Here is a 19,981-nt window from a genome sequence, read left to right as displayed (position 1 = left end):
TTTTCTTAACAAAAATGTCCTAATATAATCCTAAACGATACCATTATTTATGAAAATAGATAGCATCACCTTAAAATATCTTTATTTTCGCGACAAAAACGTACTTTTTCACAATTATTTATATCATATGAGATAGAAATTTGACATGGATATAGTTAAGGTATGACCTTACACATTCAGTACAAAAACTTTTCAAATCTTAAGTAAAATACGGAATTAATACACGTTTTAGGTGTGAATATCCAGTACACCTACATGTATATAAATAACACTAGCCTAAGGACGGTATCGCTCACACGAGTAGGTAGCCGAATACCCAGTATGTAAGCTTACATGTCAATATGATTTCTGAAGTCAAATTTTCCGACACTTGAAGATTTTGAAACAGGACAACTCTGTAATTGTCATTCGAGATAATAAAAGTATCGTGTTTCGTTGGGAATTGAATTTAATCTATCAAAGAATCTAACGTATAAACATTTGCGTGATAAAACTTTTACTTTAATGATACAATATTAAGGTATACATGTATACTCCACATACTGATTTCGTGAGATTTCACGGATAGTGTGTAGTTTTATTTTCTACCGAATAAATGTAGATGTAATCAATTGAACAACCACTACTCGTCACAGCGGCTCCATAGCTCAGTGGTTAGAGCGCCTGTCTAGTAAACAGGAGGTCGAGGGTTCGATCCCCTCTGGAGCCTTTTCATTTTTATCACTGATTCTTTTTCTGTTTTTATCATAAAGATAAAACCTTATGAGTCATTAACTTTACTCATGGGCTTTCGTTGACTAAGAGCAATAATCCTGATACGACTCTGAGTATAGCATTTTACGAGGAAGAAATTTAATTTATTATGCCATGCGGGTTTTACATTCAAGTCCCATAAGGCTAATTTACAGAACTTAACTGTTTTAGACTAGTAACCGATCTGTTAGTTTTTCTTACTTTAAAGTGCTGCATATTTTTTTTTATTCTTTACTTTCGTTCGCCAGCCAGTAATATGAGTATTTGACAAAGAAAGTTCTTGTTGCAATAGGCATATCATTAAATTAAGCAAATGTCAAGATGACAAATCCTCATGTGAATCCAAACATTTTAACAAGATATTTCTCCAATGAGAATATTTGTAATGCACAAAAGTCGTTCTTTAGTTGCAGCCATTCGCTCGCTTTTTGAAGAACTACTTGATCAGTGATGTTCAGCATCTTTTTCTGACAAAAAAGAAGGCTCTGAACACTACGTCAAAGTTAAGAATTTCAAATCTATGAAAAATATATACACAGGTCTAAGAACTCTTAAAGATTACATTTGAATAGAGATTTAGTAATTGAAATAATTCTAATGTGTATGTTTAATTTACCTTAATGTACCTTCAACTTCTGATATATTTTTTCTTGCATGCCGCATTCTTCTCTCAGTAGAAGAAATAAAGTTAAACGAATGCGTTTCTTTTAAGCACTATTTTGTTTTATACTGAGTACATCTAGAAACGCAACACTTGTACTACAGTCAATATTTTTTAACCTGATAATTGACAAGAAAAGTGCACTTACTTCTTTTTTTTATTTTTGGGGTTTGTTTTGGATGATGGTCAGGTTTCTACACGATTTTACAATACTACTACACAAATTCAAATATACATGTACAAGGAAAGTATGGAAAAATCGAGGGTAAAAACCTTTCGTTTTTAGATGTACTGAGCATATATAAATTGTATATACAGATGTCAGTTTTAGGGGTTATTTCGAGTAGCAGACATTAATAAAAGGCGGCAGAAAAACAATGCCAAGGCAAATTTACAGCTCCAGTAAGGGAGCATCATAATGTTTATAGGCAATACTTCTATCTGTAGACACCGCTGCAATAAAATACTAGTGGAACAGCCGAATTCATATCTTCCGAGTCCTTAATTGGCGAATATATTAAACACGACAAGACATGTTATCGCTAAATTAGAAAAGGGGTCTGCGTCAATGTAATGTTCATTTCAATAACGAGGGCGGTATCAGCTCGATTGACAAAAAAAAAACGAAAAAAAAAAGAAGAAAAAAAAAACAAGGATGGTATCACGATACATTGTCAGAGGTATCCCCTTTTCTACACAGTGTCTTCGAAAACAACGCCCTATTTTTACTTTGCTTCTAGTATTTGTGAAACAAAAGCAATGGCTAACATACAGAATGGCTGCTTTTCATTTTCTTAACAAAAATTTCCTAATATAATCCTAAATGATACCATTATTTATGAAAACAGATAGCATCGCTTTAAAATATCTTCATTTTCGCGACAAAAACGTACTTTTTCACAAGTATTTATATATGAGATAGAAATTTGACATGGATATAGTTAATGTATGATCTTATACATTCAATACAAAAACTTTTCAAATCTTAAATAAAATACGGTAGTTGTGATTATTCAGTACACCTACATGTATATAAATCACACGAGGACGGTATCGCTCACATTAATAGGTAGCAGAATACCCAGTGTGTAAGCTTACACGTCAATATGATTTCTGAAGTCAATTTACCGACAGAAAAGGTATAATTATAAAGAATCTAACGTATTAACATTTGCATGATAAAACAATTACTTTAATGACACAATATTAAGATATACACGTATACTCCACATACTGATTTCGTGAGATTTCATGGATAGTGCGTAGTACTATTTCCTATCGAATAAATGTAGATGTTATCAATTGAACAACCACTACTCGGCACAGCGGCTCCATAGCTCAGTGGTTAGAGCGCCTGTCTAGTAAACAGGAGGTCGAGGGTTCGATCCCCTCTGGAGCCTTTTTATTTTAATGACTCTGATTCTTTTTCTGTTTTTATTATAAAGATAAAACCTTATGAGTCATTAACTTTATTGATGGACTTCGTTGACTAAGAGCAATAATCCTGATACGACTCTGAGATAGCATTTGACAAGGAAGAAATTTAATTAATTATGCCATGCGGGTTTTACATTCAAGTTCCATAAGGCTAATTTACAGAACTTAACTGTTTTAGACTAGTAACCGATCTGTTAGTTTTACTTACTTTAAAGTGATGCAGAATTTTTCCATTATTTACTTTCGTTCGCCAGCCAGTAATATGAGTATTTGACAAAGAAAGTTCTTGTTGCAATAGGCATATCATTAAATTAAGCAAATATCAAGATAACAAATCCTCATGTGAATCCAAAACTTTTAACAAGATATTTCTCCAATGAGAATATTTGTAATGCACAAAAGTCGTTCTTTAGTTGCAGCCATTCGCTCGCTTTTTGAAAAACCACTCGATCAGTGATGTTCAGCATCTTTTTCTGACAAAAAAGAAGACGCTGAAAACTACGTCAAAGTTAAGAATTTCAAATCTATGAAAAATATATATACAGGTCTAAGAAATCTTAAATATTACATTTGAGTAGAGTTTTATTAATTGAAATAATTCTAAAGTGTATGTTTAATTTACTTTAATGTACCTTCAACTTCTGATATATTCTTTTTCTTGCATGCCGTATTCTTCTCTCAGTAGAAGAAATAAAGTTAAACGAATGCTTTTCTTTTAAGCACTATTTAATTTTATATAGTAGCGTACTAATTTACCCATTTATTCATAAATTATAGCACGTGAGTCATCTTACATCCCGGGGTGTAAGAAGAGATTTTCCAGCACCGTAAAATAAAAGGAAAATCCTATCCGGCAAGCAAGAAAAGAAGCTTAATCTTTACCGAGACAGTAAGAGAGTTCCAGTTTACAGACGAGTGTCAGCGTTATTGGCGAAGTACAGCCAAGCCATCTTGGTTATACATTTATGGAAGTTGAATGGAAGTGGAATGCTATATATGAGAGCATATAGGTGCTGAACATTCAGGAGTCAGGGCAAACGTATACATTCGTGTTATTCTAGTGTTAGCTCTAATTGCTGGTTACGATAAATTTAATCTAGTTTGCATTCACACTAGGCAGTGGAATGTGGTATTAAGTATATGCATGCAAAAGTAATGATTATCTGGAAGCATTGTTGCATTATCGGAAGTAAACATTGATGAAGAAATATGGCTGTTTCAGGGAATGATTTGTAATAAACAAAACGGGATAACAAACAAGGATACGTGTAGAAATATGAATGCGATATATAGAATTCAAATCCATTGCATCCATTGTTTATATAAACACTAGAGATAACCTGTATTCTCCCGCCAAAATGTCAGATTTAATGGGAAAGCCATAAATAGATTTGAAAACCGTAATATTCCACATGTGTGTTCACACTAGTCAAATAGATGTAGATTAAATTTTAATGTAATATTAAAACTACTTCTGGAGGTAGTTTTATAATGTTATATTAATTTTTTAATCCACTTAACCTTCAAATAATACACATTCAAATACACAGTACGTATGTACGCAAACAGAATTAAAAAATAAATCTGTTTCAAAACCTACTTAAACTGTAGTCTGAACCGGGCGATATCGAGTTGCAAATTTAATTAAGAAAACAAAGGCTGAGCATTCATACATGACTCGCAAGTTTTTGGTTCATCAAATTCATTGTCTGACAGGAGCCAATTAAGTATGGTAGTTACAGCATTACAGGTGTTAAACTGAACATTATGAGTTACATGCTGTTAGTTTAAAACGTTGATTAATTTGCCTGCTCTCTGAAATTAAACAGCTCAAAATATAAATCATTTAAAATCATTGCTACACGGATCGTTTAGAGGTTGTAGCCAGTTAAACATTTGAAGTTCCATTAAGGTTTTATTTTTATGTTAAGAAAAGGATGAAACAGCTGTCCAAATATATCTTACGCATAATTACACGGTTTGAAAAGCACTAATTTCATTACTTTACGCGAACCTATACAGATAGAGCCGTAAAGGGGGGTAATAAAAACATCTGATTCAATAAAAACCTTTTAATATGTTGATTAATATCCAAACATTTGACAAGTTTAGAGAAAACAATTATTGAAATTAGGATTAATATATTTTTGGCTCAAAACAAAAGATAATTTGGCAGCCGAATGATAAACAAAGGCATTATGAGCTTTAAAATGATATCTATAGGTCTCACCAGCTCTGAGATTGAACAAAAGACATTCACTCATATCACCGATACTCTTATTCCCTGCTTAAAATGAATATAATCTATAAGAGGATCCTTTAAAAACAGAGAACCAAGCAAAACAATAACAGAGTATGTTCGTGAGCGGTAATGACATGCGCATCTCTTTCTAAACATAGTGCGTCAGTACGAAAGCGCTACCGTAGTGTACACAGTTATGATGTCCCCTAGCACCGGCTTAAATGTAATTTTATTATACATAAATATTGAATGGACCTCATAATCACGTAGACTAGACAATATAACACTGTGTGTCTTAGGACAGCGATATCTTATACAGCCGCCAGACGGTACTCTGGGGTAATTGTTGGTAGAGTTTTGGGGTAATTAATACAAACTGTAAGAAGATCCTTCGAAACGTGCTGCGACCCTTTCAACACATTGTACAGGATCAAACTTTGCAATATAATTATATAAGATATTTTCCTATAAGGTTGTTTGTTTGTTTGTTTGTTTGTTTTGAGTTTAACGCCATTTTTCAACAGTATTTCAGTCATGTAACGGCGAGCAGTTAACCTAACCAGGCTTCCTTGATTCTGTACCAGTACAAACTTGTTCTCCGCAAGTAATTGCCAACTTCCCCACATGAATTATCAGAGGACGAATGATTTCAGACACAATGTCTTTAATCAAATCGTCACGGAGATCAAACGCCCCGACCGGAGATCGAACTCGCGACCCCGCGATCCGCAGACCAACGCTCTCCCTACTGAGATAAGCGGGCGGGCCCTATAAGGTTGTGAATATTCCCTGTTTACTGTTAATTTATTCTGCTGTGGAAAGTTCTTATTCTACAAACAAAGTCTTAGAGGATATCAAATGTAGTTACAGACTTCCGGGTATGTGTCTTATATTTCGCAGCGCAGTGAAGTGTTTCAGATATACAATGAAAAGTAAACTCGATGATATTATAACAATGTGTCGGTTTCGCAATATATTGCTATTTTTTGAATGCGGTATGACTTGACACAGAAATTATATTTGTGTCATATTTTGCATGAACCGTAATAATTCACAGTTTGCCGTTTTGTATAATTTAATGTTTAAATGAATTGAAAACTAAACATGTTTCATTCAGAGTGTGATCAGCTATTAGCGTTAGAATTTCGTACATATTCAGGAAATGAGTTTAACATGGAAGTTTCAGGACGAAGAAAACCAGCAAAAGAGAATTACTTCTTTTGTAAGCATTGTGAAGATCGTAAAGCATTTAACCGATCGTCCGGATTATGTTTGGAGTGTGAAGAATACATGTGTATAAAGTGTTTTGATACACATAAGGAATGGAAACTAAATAAAGGTCATACACTTACCGACGGAAAAGACGGAACAGCTAAACAAGAACTGTCAAAAGAGTTAGTTAAGTGTAACGCGCATCCAAACGGGTTTGTTAAATATTACTGCACACGACATCATCGAATTGGCTGTAACAAGTGTATGGTTCTAGAACATACAAGTTGCAAGATAGAACTTATAAATGATAAAGTACAAAACTTTAAAGAAAGTCCGAGTTTTGAAGAGTTTGTTGAAGGAATAAAGAAATGCCGTATGCAATCAACAGAGACTGTATCCTCTATAGAAAGTAAGAAACTTCAACTTACAGAAGCCAATGATGAATTCATCCGGGATGTGCAGGAATTTAGAGTAGAAATTATTTCAAAGGTTAACGAATTGGCAAACGCAATGTTACAACAAGGGAAAGATGCTATACATGAAGACATCAAGTATATGGATGAATTAAAACAGGAAAGTGAAAGGGTCATGCTTGAAACTACTGCCTTGGATGAAGTTCTTGAGTCACAGATTGGCCAGCCGTATAAACTATTTGTTAGTTCAATACTTGAGGGACCGAAACTCACTCGAGTTCGAGAACAAATTAGGAATCTCGACAGCAAGACCAGGATCACAAACTACAAGTTCAAACGAAATGGCAATCTCGAACGTGTTGTAAAAGATAGTAAACAACTTGGACAGATACAAGAAATCAAAGAGAAAACAGAAAAGGGTAATGTATATAAAATTTCTGTAGAAAAAGAGCACAACACAATCATATTGATTTCAACTTTTAGTAGAATGAAAATATTGATTATTATCATTACGTGGGTCTTAGGTACAGTCTGCAACGCATTACTTAGCTGTCCTCCAAGCTAAGTGTCATTGGATGTCATTTTAACAGTACACCCACTTAACTAATATTTTGTTATTTTCAGCTTTCTATATCGACGTGTAACCATCAATGATAAACCAATAGTCTAAAATCATGTTTAACCGTTTTAATCCTATACTTGCCCTATATGTCAGTCTAGCATTCCCAAAACTGCGAACGTTTTACCTGTCGATTTGAAAGTAACTGTTGGTAGTTTGTCTGCCTGAAGGCATTAAACCCCTCGCTTTTTACATGTAAGACAGTCACCAGAGACACACGTCATCACTATTACACACTCTATTTGAGTGAACGCTGTTGAATCTTCGAATAAATGTTGAAGAAACAGTGTTTAAATTTTAAACCTCGTTCATTATTGAACCTTATTACATGTATATAAAATTTGAGCAGGAAATTATTCTGTTCCCTGCCATGCCAGTAACTGGACCTTACGTTTAGGTACATAATTCAGAATTAAGTGTATGCCAATGACCCGGCTCGGGCACGATACTGCTATTCAATTAATGTATAACTTGACGAAATTTGATAACAAGTTTTTGATCTGTAATAATGTGCATGCTGATGATGGTCTGCACTGTTCACTATTCATTCAGTATATTTTAGGTGTACACCTCTTCAAATAATAAATGGTATAGCCCAATTTGAATAATTGACTATTCAATTTTAGAATTTTTGCAGACTTAGGGCTAAAAAGTATTATTTTGATAGTTTTAAATCACTTCTAGCGGTATGTATATAATTTGTATATCTGATATATTGATAACGTGAGATATAAGCACAAATTGTGTTTGACTCCCTTTTCATGGTGTCATTGCTATGATTATTGTTGAATTGCTGTAAATAATAGGATTTGGGTCATTTGTGATGATTTATGTTAATTACAATGATAGCTGGATCCCAGCATCAAACATTATGTCATATACAATAGTAAAAGGGAACCAGATATTTGATAGAGCAAGTACTCGTTGTAAAATACCATGTAAAAAGTTGGACCAATCAGAAATAAGTTCTATAAATAGCACGTCTGCTAGGGTATAAATAGATAGATGGATGACAATGAGCTCATTCGGTATCCAGCGATAGAAGAAGACACATCGAGGATTCAACTAATAATTTATCCCAGTACCTTGATAAGGAAGTTATTGCAACTACACTGTCAGGGCGGATAAATTATTAAAAAAAAACGTTTGAAGTTCATAGTATAAAGAAGAGTTGCAGAATTTCAACAAGGTTTCGAGCTATAGGGCCAGCGCATAGGAGTTTTACATTAAGGGTAGTTGAATGCTATAGACGATAGCTGAGACAGCGACCAAAAGTTTGGTAATCTATTGAGATAGTAGGAGAGCTCCAGCTTATAAACGGATCAGCATCTATGGGATAGGACTCGTATGTTGTTGATTCAAAGACATTGTCTGACGGGAACATCAACAAAAAAACCAGTCAAGTATAGTCTCTAGCCAATAGGAGTTTGAGCAAATTATTGTTAACTGAAGATTGATAGTTTGAAACATTTAATGATTAGCCTGATCCCTGAAATTATCAAGCTCGTAATTGAAATCATTTAAGAATCATTGGTACACGAATCATTTAGGCAAGGTAGACAGAGGAAAATTTATGTATGAGATATTTGGTCTCACCAGCTATACGTTTTAACAAAGGACATTTTATATCGTTTGTCAGCTGGTCTGAGACATAGTCACCTTAGCGATTGGACCCAATTCATTGTTCAAGATACTAAAGGCGTAGGCACTTCCCTGGGTCATATAACTCGTATCCTGACACGGTAGATGTACCATAAGCAATTCAAAACCAAAATACTTAAGAACTAAAGACCGTATATTCAGAAAGCTTCTTAGTTATGTCTAAACTTTCGCCAATTTTTGCAAAATGTACTTTTCAATTTTCGTGCTTCTCATATATTTTCTATTATGATATATTATGTGGATGGCCGAATGTTGTAGATTCCATCTTACCTTTCTAAGACGTTTTAGACATAACAAGCTGTAAGAATGTTTTTATATGGAAAAGAAAATCTTAAAATCTGATACTTTCTGCAAAGAAGTTCATTACACGACAAGCCTTATCAAATTCATTTATTAAATGTTTTTATAATAACTTGTAGATTCAGAAGGAACAGCCAGACCAAAGAGCTATACCAAGACTGCTCGTGCCATTGCAGCATCGAAAACTCAGGTGAGTTGGGGTCCTATTTCGTATGTATAATTGATTATAAATTAACAGTAATATAACTAACGTAACTAAGTGTTGTATTGTTTTATTTTCTTAATTGTTTTCATCTCAAAATGAAAAATTATTATAGAAAATACAAGTTGACATCCAGGAGGTATCAGTCAAATAATGCAACGCTATAGGTATTTTAGTGTATTACCAAATACAGTATAAATGTATTATAATCCATTTTAAACAAAACAAAATGAAGTTATTAAAATAGGGTTCACAAAGGGGGAGGGAGTGGGTGTCTTAAATACGCCTGTCAACTCCTAGTATACTTTATTATACTGGTTATTAAATGACGTTCATGAGGAAAGTAAGTTTAGGAAATGTGGATCATAATACATATTTTTATAATAATGCTTCTAAGTAGTCTAGATAGGGATGATATCATATAACAATAGAATTGCAAACCTTTATGAATCTTGAAACGTGGTATGATCACATTTCATTATATTACTTGTAAAATATAATATTATATGATCGTATCGTATAGTATTCTGTCTTGCTAAACTGGTTCCCAGAGTCAACATTTTAACAATTAAGATTAAGTGTTCTCTTTAAGACTAAAACATGCTAGAATTGTGCTTTTATATTTTCATGTTGACAAAAATTTGCGCCATGAGTAGTTCAAATTCCCCCCAAAAGGTGAAACATTTTGATATGTTTTGAAAACCAGAGCCCAGTTGTTCGATACTTTTTACAGGCTGTTAAACTAACTGCCAGTTAAATTTTGATTCAAAATCCTTGTTTTTGTGGTAAACACTAGTATGATGTTTTGATTATACTGTGAAGACATTTAAGCGCACGTAATCCTTAACTTATAACTTTGTTTTTCTAAGTCTTCTAAAATGTTGAAATATAACCCTAAAAGTTAATCGACTGTTAGCTTAATCGCCTGTTAACGTTTCGAACAACTGGGTCAAGATTATTTATTACTTTAAAATATGTTGCTAAAGACAGATCAATTTTGAACTGCTCCGATTATAGCACTTGTAGCCTGTTCTACTTGAAGAAATACCATATCAGCTTAACTGACTTCAGAAGTCGGAATGGTTCTAATATTATGCGTCGTTTGTGTAAAACAGATTTGTTATTTCTTTTGCTTTATTAACAGCCTTTGTTGGATAGACAACTGGTTTGTAGAAATATTGCCGTGGATGGAGAATATCTCAGGTACATGTTTCCAGTTTTATATGAATGTAAAGACTACATCGTATTGAGACTGATTGAATTAGCAATTGATTTTAAAAATGTGCTAGTATGTTTAATAAAAGGCATCAAAGTTGCTAAACAAGAATCAATACGAAATAAATAAATGAATTATAAATCTGTTTGTAGCTCACTACATGATCGTTTACCTTGAATGTATATCACAATACATGTATCACCAGAGGTATATCATCGAGCAATTTGTATGAAAAACAAATGTTTAAATATCATTCTAAGCGCTACTTTTTCACAAAGAAGTCGAGCAAAACGAACAGTCTAGAGAGGTGTCCCTATAAGGAGACAAGAAGTGGTGAAGATCCATCATGGTAGTCTCTTAAATGGATCAAGCTAAAAATTTACAAACGGCAGAAGGGACCTTACACAAATAAAACAAAGTGACGCGAAGATCTATCAAGTGTTTCATGAATTTTAGCTCTAGCTGCCACTTAAATGGGCTAAACAGAATTGTGTTTTAAAACTTGCGACAGGACGTTACAAGAATGCTAAATGTAATTCATATATTAAAAATATTTATTGTAGCTACGCACCTCGTATGCCTGGCAAAACAGGACTTTATGTACTTGACTTTGTAACTGGCTTTAAAGTGGAAATCATCAACAGGGGACGACATGGAACAATTGGTAATAGCAAAATAAGAATAATTACTATTTTTAATTTTTTTTTTATCCTATGGCTGTTGTTTGCTCCACCTTTTCCATATCTTTATTTTTGTTTTTGTTGGGTTTTACATCGCACCGACACAATTACAGGTCATATGGCCACTGTTCAGCTTTGATGGTGGAGGAAGACCCCAGGTGCCTCTCCGTGCTTCATCACCAGAGGGCACCTTGGTAGAACCACCGACCTTCCGTAAGCCAGCTGGATGGCTTCCTCAAATGAAGAATTTAACGCCCCGAGTGAGGCTCGAACCCACATCAATGAGGGGCAAGTGATTTGAAGTCAGCGACCTTAACCTCTCGGCCATGGAGGCCCCCTTTAAATGTAAGGCAGTATCATTGATATTATACATCATTCTAAAATTCTCCCATGATAGTAAATAAATATGATATTGTTTTGAAAATCATTAAAATTAATTTTGAGTGGGATATGTTTCATAATTGTAAAGTTCGGCAATTTAAGACACCAACAGATTTTAAAATTGAAATTGTGGCTTTATTTGTTGACGGGTCTTTCTTGTGAAACTTTAAGGAATATCAGGATTACCATAAACGAAAGATTGACATGCAAATATTTTGTAAAATTTCCAAAATAAATCATTTTTCGAAATTGGGATTTTGCCCTGTTTTTACCATAGGAAAGTACATTTTTTGCCCATAAAATTGGCATATTCAAAGACATTTAAAAACTTTAAAGAGCTCCTACTACCATGCTAAGAGACATAATTCTCGTAATAAGCCTGTTGCGGATTGTATTGGTCAAACTGTGATCCAAATTTTAAGTATATGTAATATCGTGTGAAATATATTAAACACAAACAAAAAGGCAATTACAACTAGTTCGTTTTGCAAACTCTGTGATATAGATTTGATTTTAAATCGTTTGATATATTACTGTCATGATCATAACAATTTTTTGAGAGATGTTTGGAAATAGCGCAGCATTTTTTCCTGGTATGTTATTATGTTATTAGGTTTACTATAGATCTTCACTAAAGATTATTTACTTAATTAAGAAAATCCGTAGAAAGTGTTGATATGAAAGAATATGAACTAGTTGCGTTTAAACTATATATGTAATCATTTGCAAGAAAAGGAACAAGGTTTATTTAAACATAAAATATTAAGCTGTGCTAATATTTTTTACAAAGTTCTACCAATATTAATGCTACAAATGTACATGGAAACTAAATGCATGTTTTTTAACACAAATCGTGATTTTATGCTGCTTTTATCATATGAATCACTGACTATAAGGGTTAACATGATATGAATAGCACATGGGTCTGACAAAACATTTGAACTATTTTATATATCTACAACCATTTTATTCAGGTGAAATCAGAAATCGTAGTTAGTATATATACTGTACTGAACTAATTTGCCATTCGTTATCTTGCAAATATCTTAGACTTACTGAAAGTACTTTCTTGATTCAAACAATATGTTTCAAAACTTCAACAAAATCGAACGATTACATCATATAGAATTAATCATTCTACGACTTCAAACGATTTGAAATACATCAAAGTGTATAGAATGATCATGCTAGTGATACATGTTTTGTTAACAAAAATATAACGTCATTGTCTTACCATATCGAGAAAGATCATTTGATATTTGTACGACATTTAATCATTTTGATAACACAAAAATAACGTCATTGTCGCACCTTATCGTGCAATATAATTTGATATTTGTACGACATTTAATCATTTTCTCGTAAAAAGGCGCAAGAAAGGATATTACAATAGAAAGACATAACAGTTCAGTTGTACGCAACATGTGCACACCTCCTTTTTCTACTATTAGTTTGATTATTTTGTCATTTGAAAATGATTATGGGACTTGGCAAAGATGAAACGAGAGGAATATTGTCGTGTTAAAATGAAAATTTATGTTTTAAAGTAAATATCACCGTTTTCAACAGTTTAGTACATTTGTTAAGACGGAACTTTTGTTGTAGTACTATTAGGAAAAATATTACTTATTCATGAGCAAACTTAGATTTTTCTCTCCATATTATACTGTGAATTAGGGTTCGGGAATAAAACCGGCCGGATACAATAATAATGGCCTACACTCTTTTGGTAGTAGTTCGACGAAGGAAAGTTGAAAGCGGCTTGAGAGGACAAAGCCTGCAACTCATGTAAAACTGCCGATTGAAACATTTTCTAGCCCATTTGCTTTCTGAAAGCGGACGCAGTTGTCCAGTGGTGACACCGTCTGACTACGAAACCAAGGGTCGTGAGTTCAAGCCCCCGCTTCTCCAAATAAAAAGTCCTAACATTGGAATAAGCGTCCTGCGTATGGGTGCTTTACACCTGTAACGCAAATGAACCAGGGAAGCCTCTGGAATTGTAGCTTCTTCTACATCTTGCACTATATGGGTTACCGGTGTGATAAGCTTACAAACAGTCAAATTGCTTTTTGAAGTAAGAATGACCCACTTACTGATTCACTTATTTTTCAAATATACAAAATATCCCAGCCCTTATTTGATTTGTAGTAAATGTGTTTCTTTCAAACGATACTTATAAAAGAACTTATAAAAATTGACGTTTTAGTAATATTGTATAACTTTTTATCGGGAACGAATACCCACCCTCTCTACATTTAATACTCTATTGCCATCATGATGGAAATCTTAAAACCGTGAAACTCCTTCCAGAATGAATGCCTTTTATCCACAAATTACAATGAATGAGTTCTAAAAGCACGAAAATAAGCCCATTTGGTAACCAAAATTTTGAAACGATACCATTAAAGAGTGGCTGATTTTTTTTTAATTGAATTATAGACATATATTTTAAGACAGATAATTGGTCGATCATCGACGTGATAACAAAAGGGAGAGTGGTATCGAACAGTTAATATAGTATTTGCACGAGTTTTTAAATTCTGCATTGTTCAAGTTGTATTCTTTGCTAGGGATGAATAAACAATTGTGAAAGTACGTTTTTACAGTAATGCAGTAATGCTGTAGATACTCAAAATAGAAATGTTTACTCCAGTGGTAGGTTTTGTGCCAGAAAACTATCCAAAGCATATTCAACTCGGATTTGGAAGAAATTCTATAGGGTATTCGTTATGCTACGGTGGGTAAGTAATTCGAATTCTAAATCCATATTTGGAACGAAAATAACAACCAAGATTTTTTATAAGAACTTTTGGCAAACCTCATTATTCATTACCATTTCTAAATGAATTAAGAACTTAACTTCTGTTATGGTTTGGATGGTAGTTAAGGGACCACGGAACAATAAATGTCTGAGATTTGTAATATTTCAAAAATTATCATGAACAAAAAAAATCAATCCAAATAATTTTGTCCAGTCGAATATTTTTCAAAAAATCCGATTGTATATACGGTGTCAAATCGGATTGTTGAAAGTCCAATTGGTCTTTGTTCGTAAAATGAACTATGCTTTACCACAAATTTAGGCAATTGTCATTCCCGCTATGTGCACGTGAAAGTATTTTAAGTTGTCTCACTTTGCAGTGAGATATGTTACCAATTTACTTAAAGTATACTAATATTCTCGATAACAGTTATATTTATGTACCAATAAGAAAACGAAATAAAATGCCCAATCTGATTTTCCCGTTTATAATACTGGAGAAATGTCCGACTGGAAAAAAGTCCAATCGGAAAATTTTCCGGGTGGCCGTTTTTCCAGCAAAATAAAACTGGTCAAAATTCGAAATCTCAGAAGACGTCTTTTTCATGATGTTAACATTGTAACATACTATTTTAACATTATCCAAGCAGTTTTGCACAACTTCTAAAATTTCATTATGTCCGACCGGACAAATTTCCAGTTCGCAAAACTATGGGACAATCGTCCGATGTCCGATAAGCCGGCGAATATCCAATAGGAGTTTAGGAAAGTTCAATTAGAAAAATTTTGATTAATTTTTTTGTACATAAACATTTTTGAAATATTACAAAATTGTGCCGTTATTTCTCCTTGACCGCTTGAACTACTATCCAAACTAAAGTAGATTATTCTAAGTCATTTAGAAATAATAGTGAAGTAATTTAGCCAAAATCCTGGTTTTGTAAATATACTGTGACTGTTTAAGTATACAATAATTGATGTCGGTTTGTGATTTTTAATATGGTATATTTATTAAAGCTAATCGCCCACAGTTTGAGTGAGATTTCTCAACATGTTTATTTCCACAAGTTTGGCATAGAATGTATATACAACACTGAAAAATGATAAAGTGGGTAAAAACAAAAGTTAGACATTGGTACAAATACAAGAAGAATGTACATATTTCAAAAACGTTGCAACAGTTTACTACCTTATGTACACTATTTTAGGTTATTTATAAAAATATCTTGCAAACATGTTGCTGGTTTATATAATTTTGTGTTTATGTTTCAGATTATACTTTGAACATGATTCTGTGAAAGACTTTGGACCAAAGTGCAATGTTGGAGACCGTATACATTGCGAAATCAGAAAACAAGAAGCTTTGAAGCCGTATAACACGGAACTCAACGCCTTTTTCGTGAGAAATGGGGAAGTGGTGAGATAAAGAAATAACTAAATACCGTTTTAAATATTCAGACATCATTTCGCTTTTCAAAAAGGAAATAATTACACTAATGTCTGTCCTCTTGACACTGCAAAATGCCAGAATTTTATAATAAATCAATACAGTTTTTTATATTGTTCATCAGAGATTCATTTTTATTTACTCTTTAAAGAGTATCATCTTTAATGAATGTGAATCGATGCCTTTTGTTACAGGGATATTAACGTATATGTATTTTGTTATCATTTTGTATTACAACTAGGGGGCTTTTTCCATGCAAGCTTATTGCACATCTAATTACTACAACAGTTTGTAGGCCGAAACTAAATGAAGTTACGTAAACGACCTCTAAACGTCCTATATGGAACAGTACAGCCGTACCCAATTGCAAACATAGTACATTTTATCCGTACATATGCTCTACTGATACACATGTACTATTCATTCCAAGGATGATTCTTATTTCACTCATAGGAAATACGAACGTTTAAATCAGTCACTCAGTTGTTTTTTACGTAAATCAGCGTAACATCTTTTTTCAGGTTTTAAAACAGAAAATTTATAGTGCCATATCCACAGGAACAAACGTTCAGCGCTATCCTGCAATTGAATTGCACTATCCGGGGCAAAAAGTCAAAGTGGTTACAGACCACATGGACATACCGAGGTCGTAGCTGAAAGTGCAGATATGTTATATTATATTATGCGGTTAGACCAATGACAGATGTCTGCAAGAGTGTTGTAGGATAGATGACGAACAGTCTCTGTTGTGTGCAAGGGTCGTTCAATATATAATACAACAATAGCTGTAAATTCTTCTATCTATCTATCTATCTATCTATCTATCTATTATTAATATTATCATTATTATTATTATTATTATTATTATTATTATTCATTATGCCAGATTTAAACAGCGCCTTTTTCATGATAAACACGTTCAAAGGCGCTTTACATATAGCAAACGCAGCCACACAAGACGCGAAATTCATCATCTACTAGTACAGACACAGAACAATCTGACCAGCGGGACAGAGTGAGATATAGCCCCCAGAACAGATAGAGAGAAATCCTTTTCTAGATACAGACTTGTCTGGCTAACTTAGTCTATCTCTTTGCGAATAGACAATCTGGTTCTTTAACGTGCCCGGTGTATAGCACCGATACACGCGAAGCCATCTTTCCTGGGGAGAACTAGTACAGGCCTCTTAGTTAGGTGGGAGACACTCATGACATCTCAGAAATTTCCAGTGCCTGGAACGGGATAATTGATTTTTAAGGGCACATGCAGGAAGTCAGTAAAAACTTTATTGATAACTGTTTTTCATGTTACCGCAGTATACCTTTTTACAAGAATGTATAAGGTCATTGATAAAAATTTAGAACTTCCATATATATTTATATCCTGTCACTAATTAAATACAGTGTAACCTCTGTACAGCAACACCCTTTGGGAGAAGCAGATATTGACCTCTGTTGAGAGGTTGTTGCTCTATAGAGGTTATATTAATAGTAAATTTCAGCTTTGGAACATTTTTATGATGCTGTTGTGGAGAGGTTTTTGCTGTAGAGAGGGCCGCTCTGTAGAGGTTGCACTGTATGCCTCATTTATTGCCTGCTAATTATTTAACTTCAGGTGATGGAAATTATTTTATATTGAGTATATATATAGTTTTGTTGTGAATAAATTCCTTTCTAAGTTTATTATGAATTGTTGCTTTTATATAGAAACAACTTTGAAATAATTGTCACCTAGCAACGGCAGAATTTTCAAGAAATAAGAATTTGATAGTTTTTAATATAACTGTTTTTCCTTGCAATGAAGTAAATGTGAGCAGTATTAGATAATATGTATGATGTTTGTATTCTAAACCTATCACAATTCTACTAATGTAGATATTTATATATAGTAGACCAAGATTCAGTGTTTGAATTTGTATAATCCATGTATTGCTAATTCATTTAATTCTAGAGGTTGTTTTGTTTTCTCACGAAAAACGCATGTCTCCGACCACCATGCAGATATTATAAAATGCCACAAGTTAATGATCATAACTCCAGGCAAAATCCTTGAACCATAACATTCCAATGTTCTACAAAAGTAACCTTGGCCAAAGTAACTCCTGTGAAGTTTGGCGGAATGGAGAGGTAGCAGGGATAAATGAATTTGACAAATCAAGGGACATGACTCCACCGAAATTGAACTAGTTAGAACATGGCGATAATATGCACACCTACGCCTTACACAAATCACTTGTGAGGTTTGGTAAAATTCAGTCTAATTGCATTCAGTTGTAAAATATAACGAATCAAGGACCATAATTCTGCCGAAAATCACTGAACTGGACATGCCAACGATATGTATAACTAGGCTTGACACTGATAACTCATTTAAGGTTTGGTTTAAATCTGCCCGATCGTTTAAGAGATGTTGCCTAAATATCCAAATCTGAACATGAATCAAGGGCAAACACTCTGAAGAAAAACATCGAACCGGAGCATGCCAACGACATGCACAACTATGCTTGTCAGTGATTAGTTTTGTGAAGGTTTGTGTAATTCCTCTTGGTGGTATCGGAGCAGTTAACCGGACAAGGTACATGTAACCCACATCAAGGGCCATATATCCGTTGAAAATCACTGAACCGGAAAATGCTGACAATATACTCAATGAGGTTTGACACTGATCACTGCTGTTTAGTGGTAATCCGCCCAATTATGAAAGAAAAGTGGCCAAAACAACATACAATTTGATGAATCAAGGGCCATAACTTAAAATAATCGAACCGAAAAATGCTGAAAATATGGAAATGAGGCTTAGCACTGATCACTCCTGTACGGTTGATGGAAATCTGCCTAATAATGTAAGAGAAGTGGTCAAAACATCATAAAACTTAACTTATCAAGGTCCATAACTCCGCTGAAAATCTTCAAAACGGAAAATGCCGACGAAACGAACAACTGAGCTTGGCAATTATCACTTTTGTGAGGTGTGGTGTAAATCCGTCCAGTGGTGTTGGAGGAGTTGTGTGAACAAACATTTGACAGACGGACCGGCACACAGACAGATGGAAGACTTACATACAAACTCCCACACTACATGTTGGAGACATAAATATGTAGTAGTTTCATTGCTGCGCCGTCATTTGCCCCGAATGTTCAATTTGGTTCCCGATCATTTTCTAAATTCAAATACGACGTTAAACTTCAATTTTCAATGAGAGCCATTATTGGCTTTCGAAAAAATATACCCGTCTTCATGTAGTTATGTAAACATTATTAAGAACACAAATCAGAAAATGGCTGAAGAATCATCATTTGGAAATAAACTCATTAAATCATGTATGTATACCGAGTTAATAATCATGCCGTTATTTTTTGCATTAGACATTCACCCCCTTCGTATTTTATCATATTTTATTATTACTATTTTGTTCTATAACTTGTGTTATTGTCCCTTCAATATTTTGATGGAGATTAATTTGATATTCAATTTGCAGACCTGGTCAAATTGGTAAACATCAGGAACTAGTACATGGCAACCTACAAAGATTACTATAAAATTGTCAATACCACTGCAGTTTAAAATTGGCATTCACGTTAACAACTCTCAACTCAGTTATGAAAACTTTAATGAGTGTTCTGTTCTTATTATTCTTTTTATTGAAAGATTTCATTATAACGGTCACAGCAACTTACGTTTGATATCTTGTTGCTGAGTTAAAATTCATCTTATTCAAAGACTTTGAAAAGTCCTATAAACGCTGGATCTTAATAAGTTATGAAAACTCTAATTAATATCTTAATATTTATCACATTTATAAGAACTACTTTGAAAGCACAGAACGCATCAAAGCAAAAATATACAGTAAGATCAAGTTACTTGACACGTTTACGAAATAAAAATAGACATTTGTCATAAAGTAATAGCGTTTGACTTTAAAAGTTTAATGTCAAATCTATTCGTATTGCATAATAAAAAAACAACAAGAAATTATAAAATACGATTGGTAAAA

The 19,981-nt window shown here is 33.5% G+C and overlaps 2 protein-coding genes and 2 non-coding genes across 4 annotated transcripts; all 4 read left to right on the top strand.

The window, feature by feature from the left end:
* Positions 1-636: 636 nt before the first annotated feature.
* Positions 637-709, top strand: Trnat-agu (transfer RNA threonine (anticodon AGU)). Its single transcript has one exon. It is a non-coding gene; the product is annotated as a tRNA-Thr (tRNA).
* Positions 710-2,741: 2,032 nt separating this feature from the next.
* On the top strand, positions 2,742-2,814 carry Trnat-agu (transfer RNA threonine (anticodon AGU)). The gene has a single exon. It is a non-coding gene; the product is annotated as a tRNA-Thr (tRNA).
* Positions 2,815-6,107: 3,293 nt separating this feature from the next.
* Positions 6,108-13,747, top strand: LOC128549288 (uncharacterized). Its single transcript, XM_053525852.1, has 5 exons — positions 6,108-7,137; positions 9,419-9,489; positions 10,646-10,704; positions 11,281-11,381; positions 13,596-13,747. The coding sequence occupies exons 1-5, from the start codon at positions 6,198-6,200 to the stop codon at positions 13,745-13,747; spliced, it is 1,323 nt and encodes a 440-aa protein (XP_053381827.1). The 5' UTR covers positions 6,108-6,197.
* Positions 13,748-14,408: 661 nt separating this feature from the next.
* On the top strand, positions 14,409-17,595 carry LOC128549846 (SPRY domain-containing protein 3-like). The gene is made up of 3 exons (XM_053527521.1): positions 14,409-14,519; positions 15,812-15,956; positions 16,508-17,595. Exons 1-3 carry the CDS (start codon positions 14,419-14,421, stop codon positions 16,637-16,639), a joined length of 378 nt encoding a protein of 125 aa, XP_053383496.1. The 5' UTR covers positions 14,409-14,418; the 3' UTR covers positions 16,640-17,595.
* Positions 17,596-19,981: the final 2,386 nt, after the last annotated feature.

Source organism: Mercenaria mercenaria, chromosome 16, assembly GCF_021730395.1.
Source record: "Mercenaria mercenaria strain notata chromosome 16, MADL_Memer_1, whole genome shotgun sequence".
NCBI classification, from domain to species: domain Eukaryota; kingdom Metazoa; phylum Mollusca; class Bivalvia; order Venerida; family Veneridae; genus Mercenaria; species Mercenaria mercenaria.
Note: the sequence above shows the minus strand (reverse complement) of the source record. Positions and strands in the feature narration are given on the sequence as shown.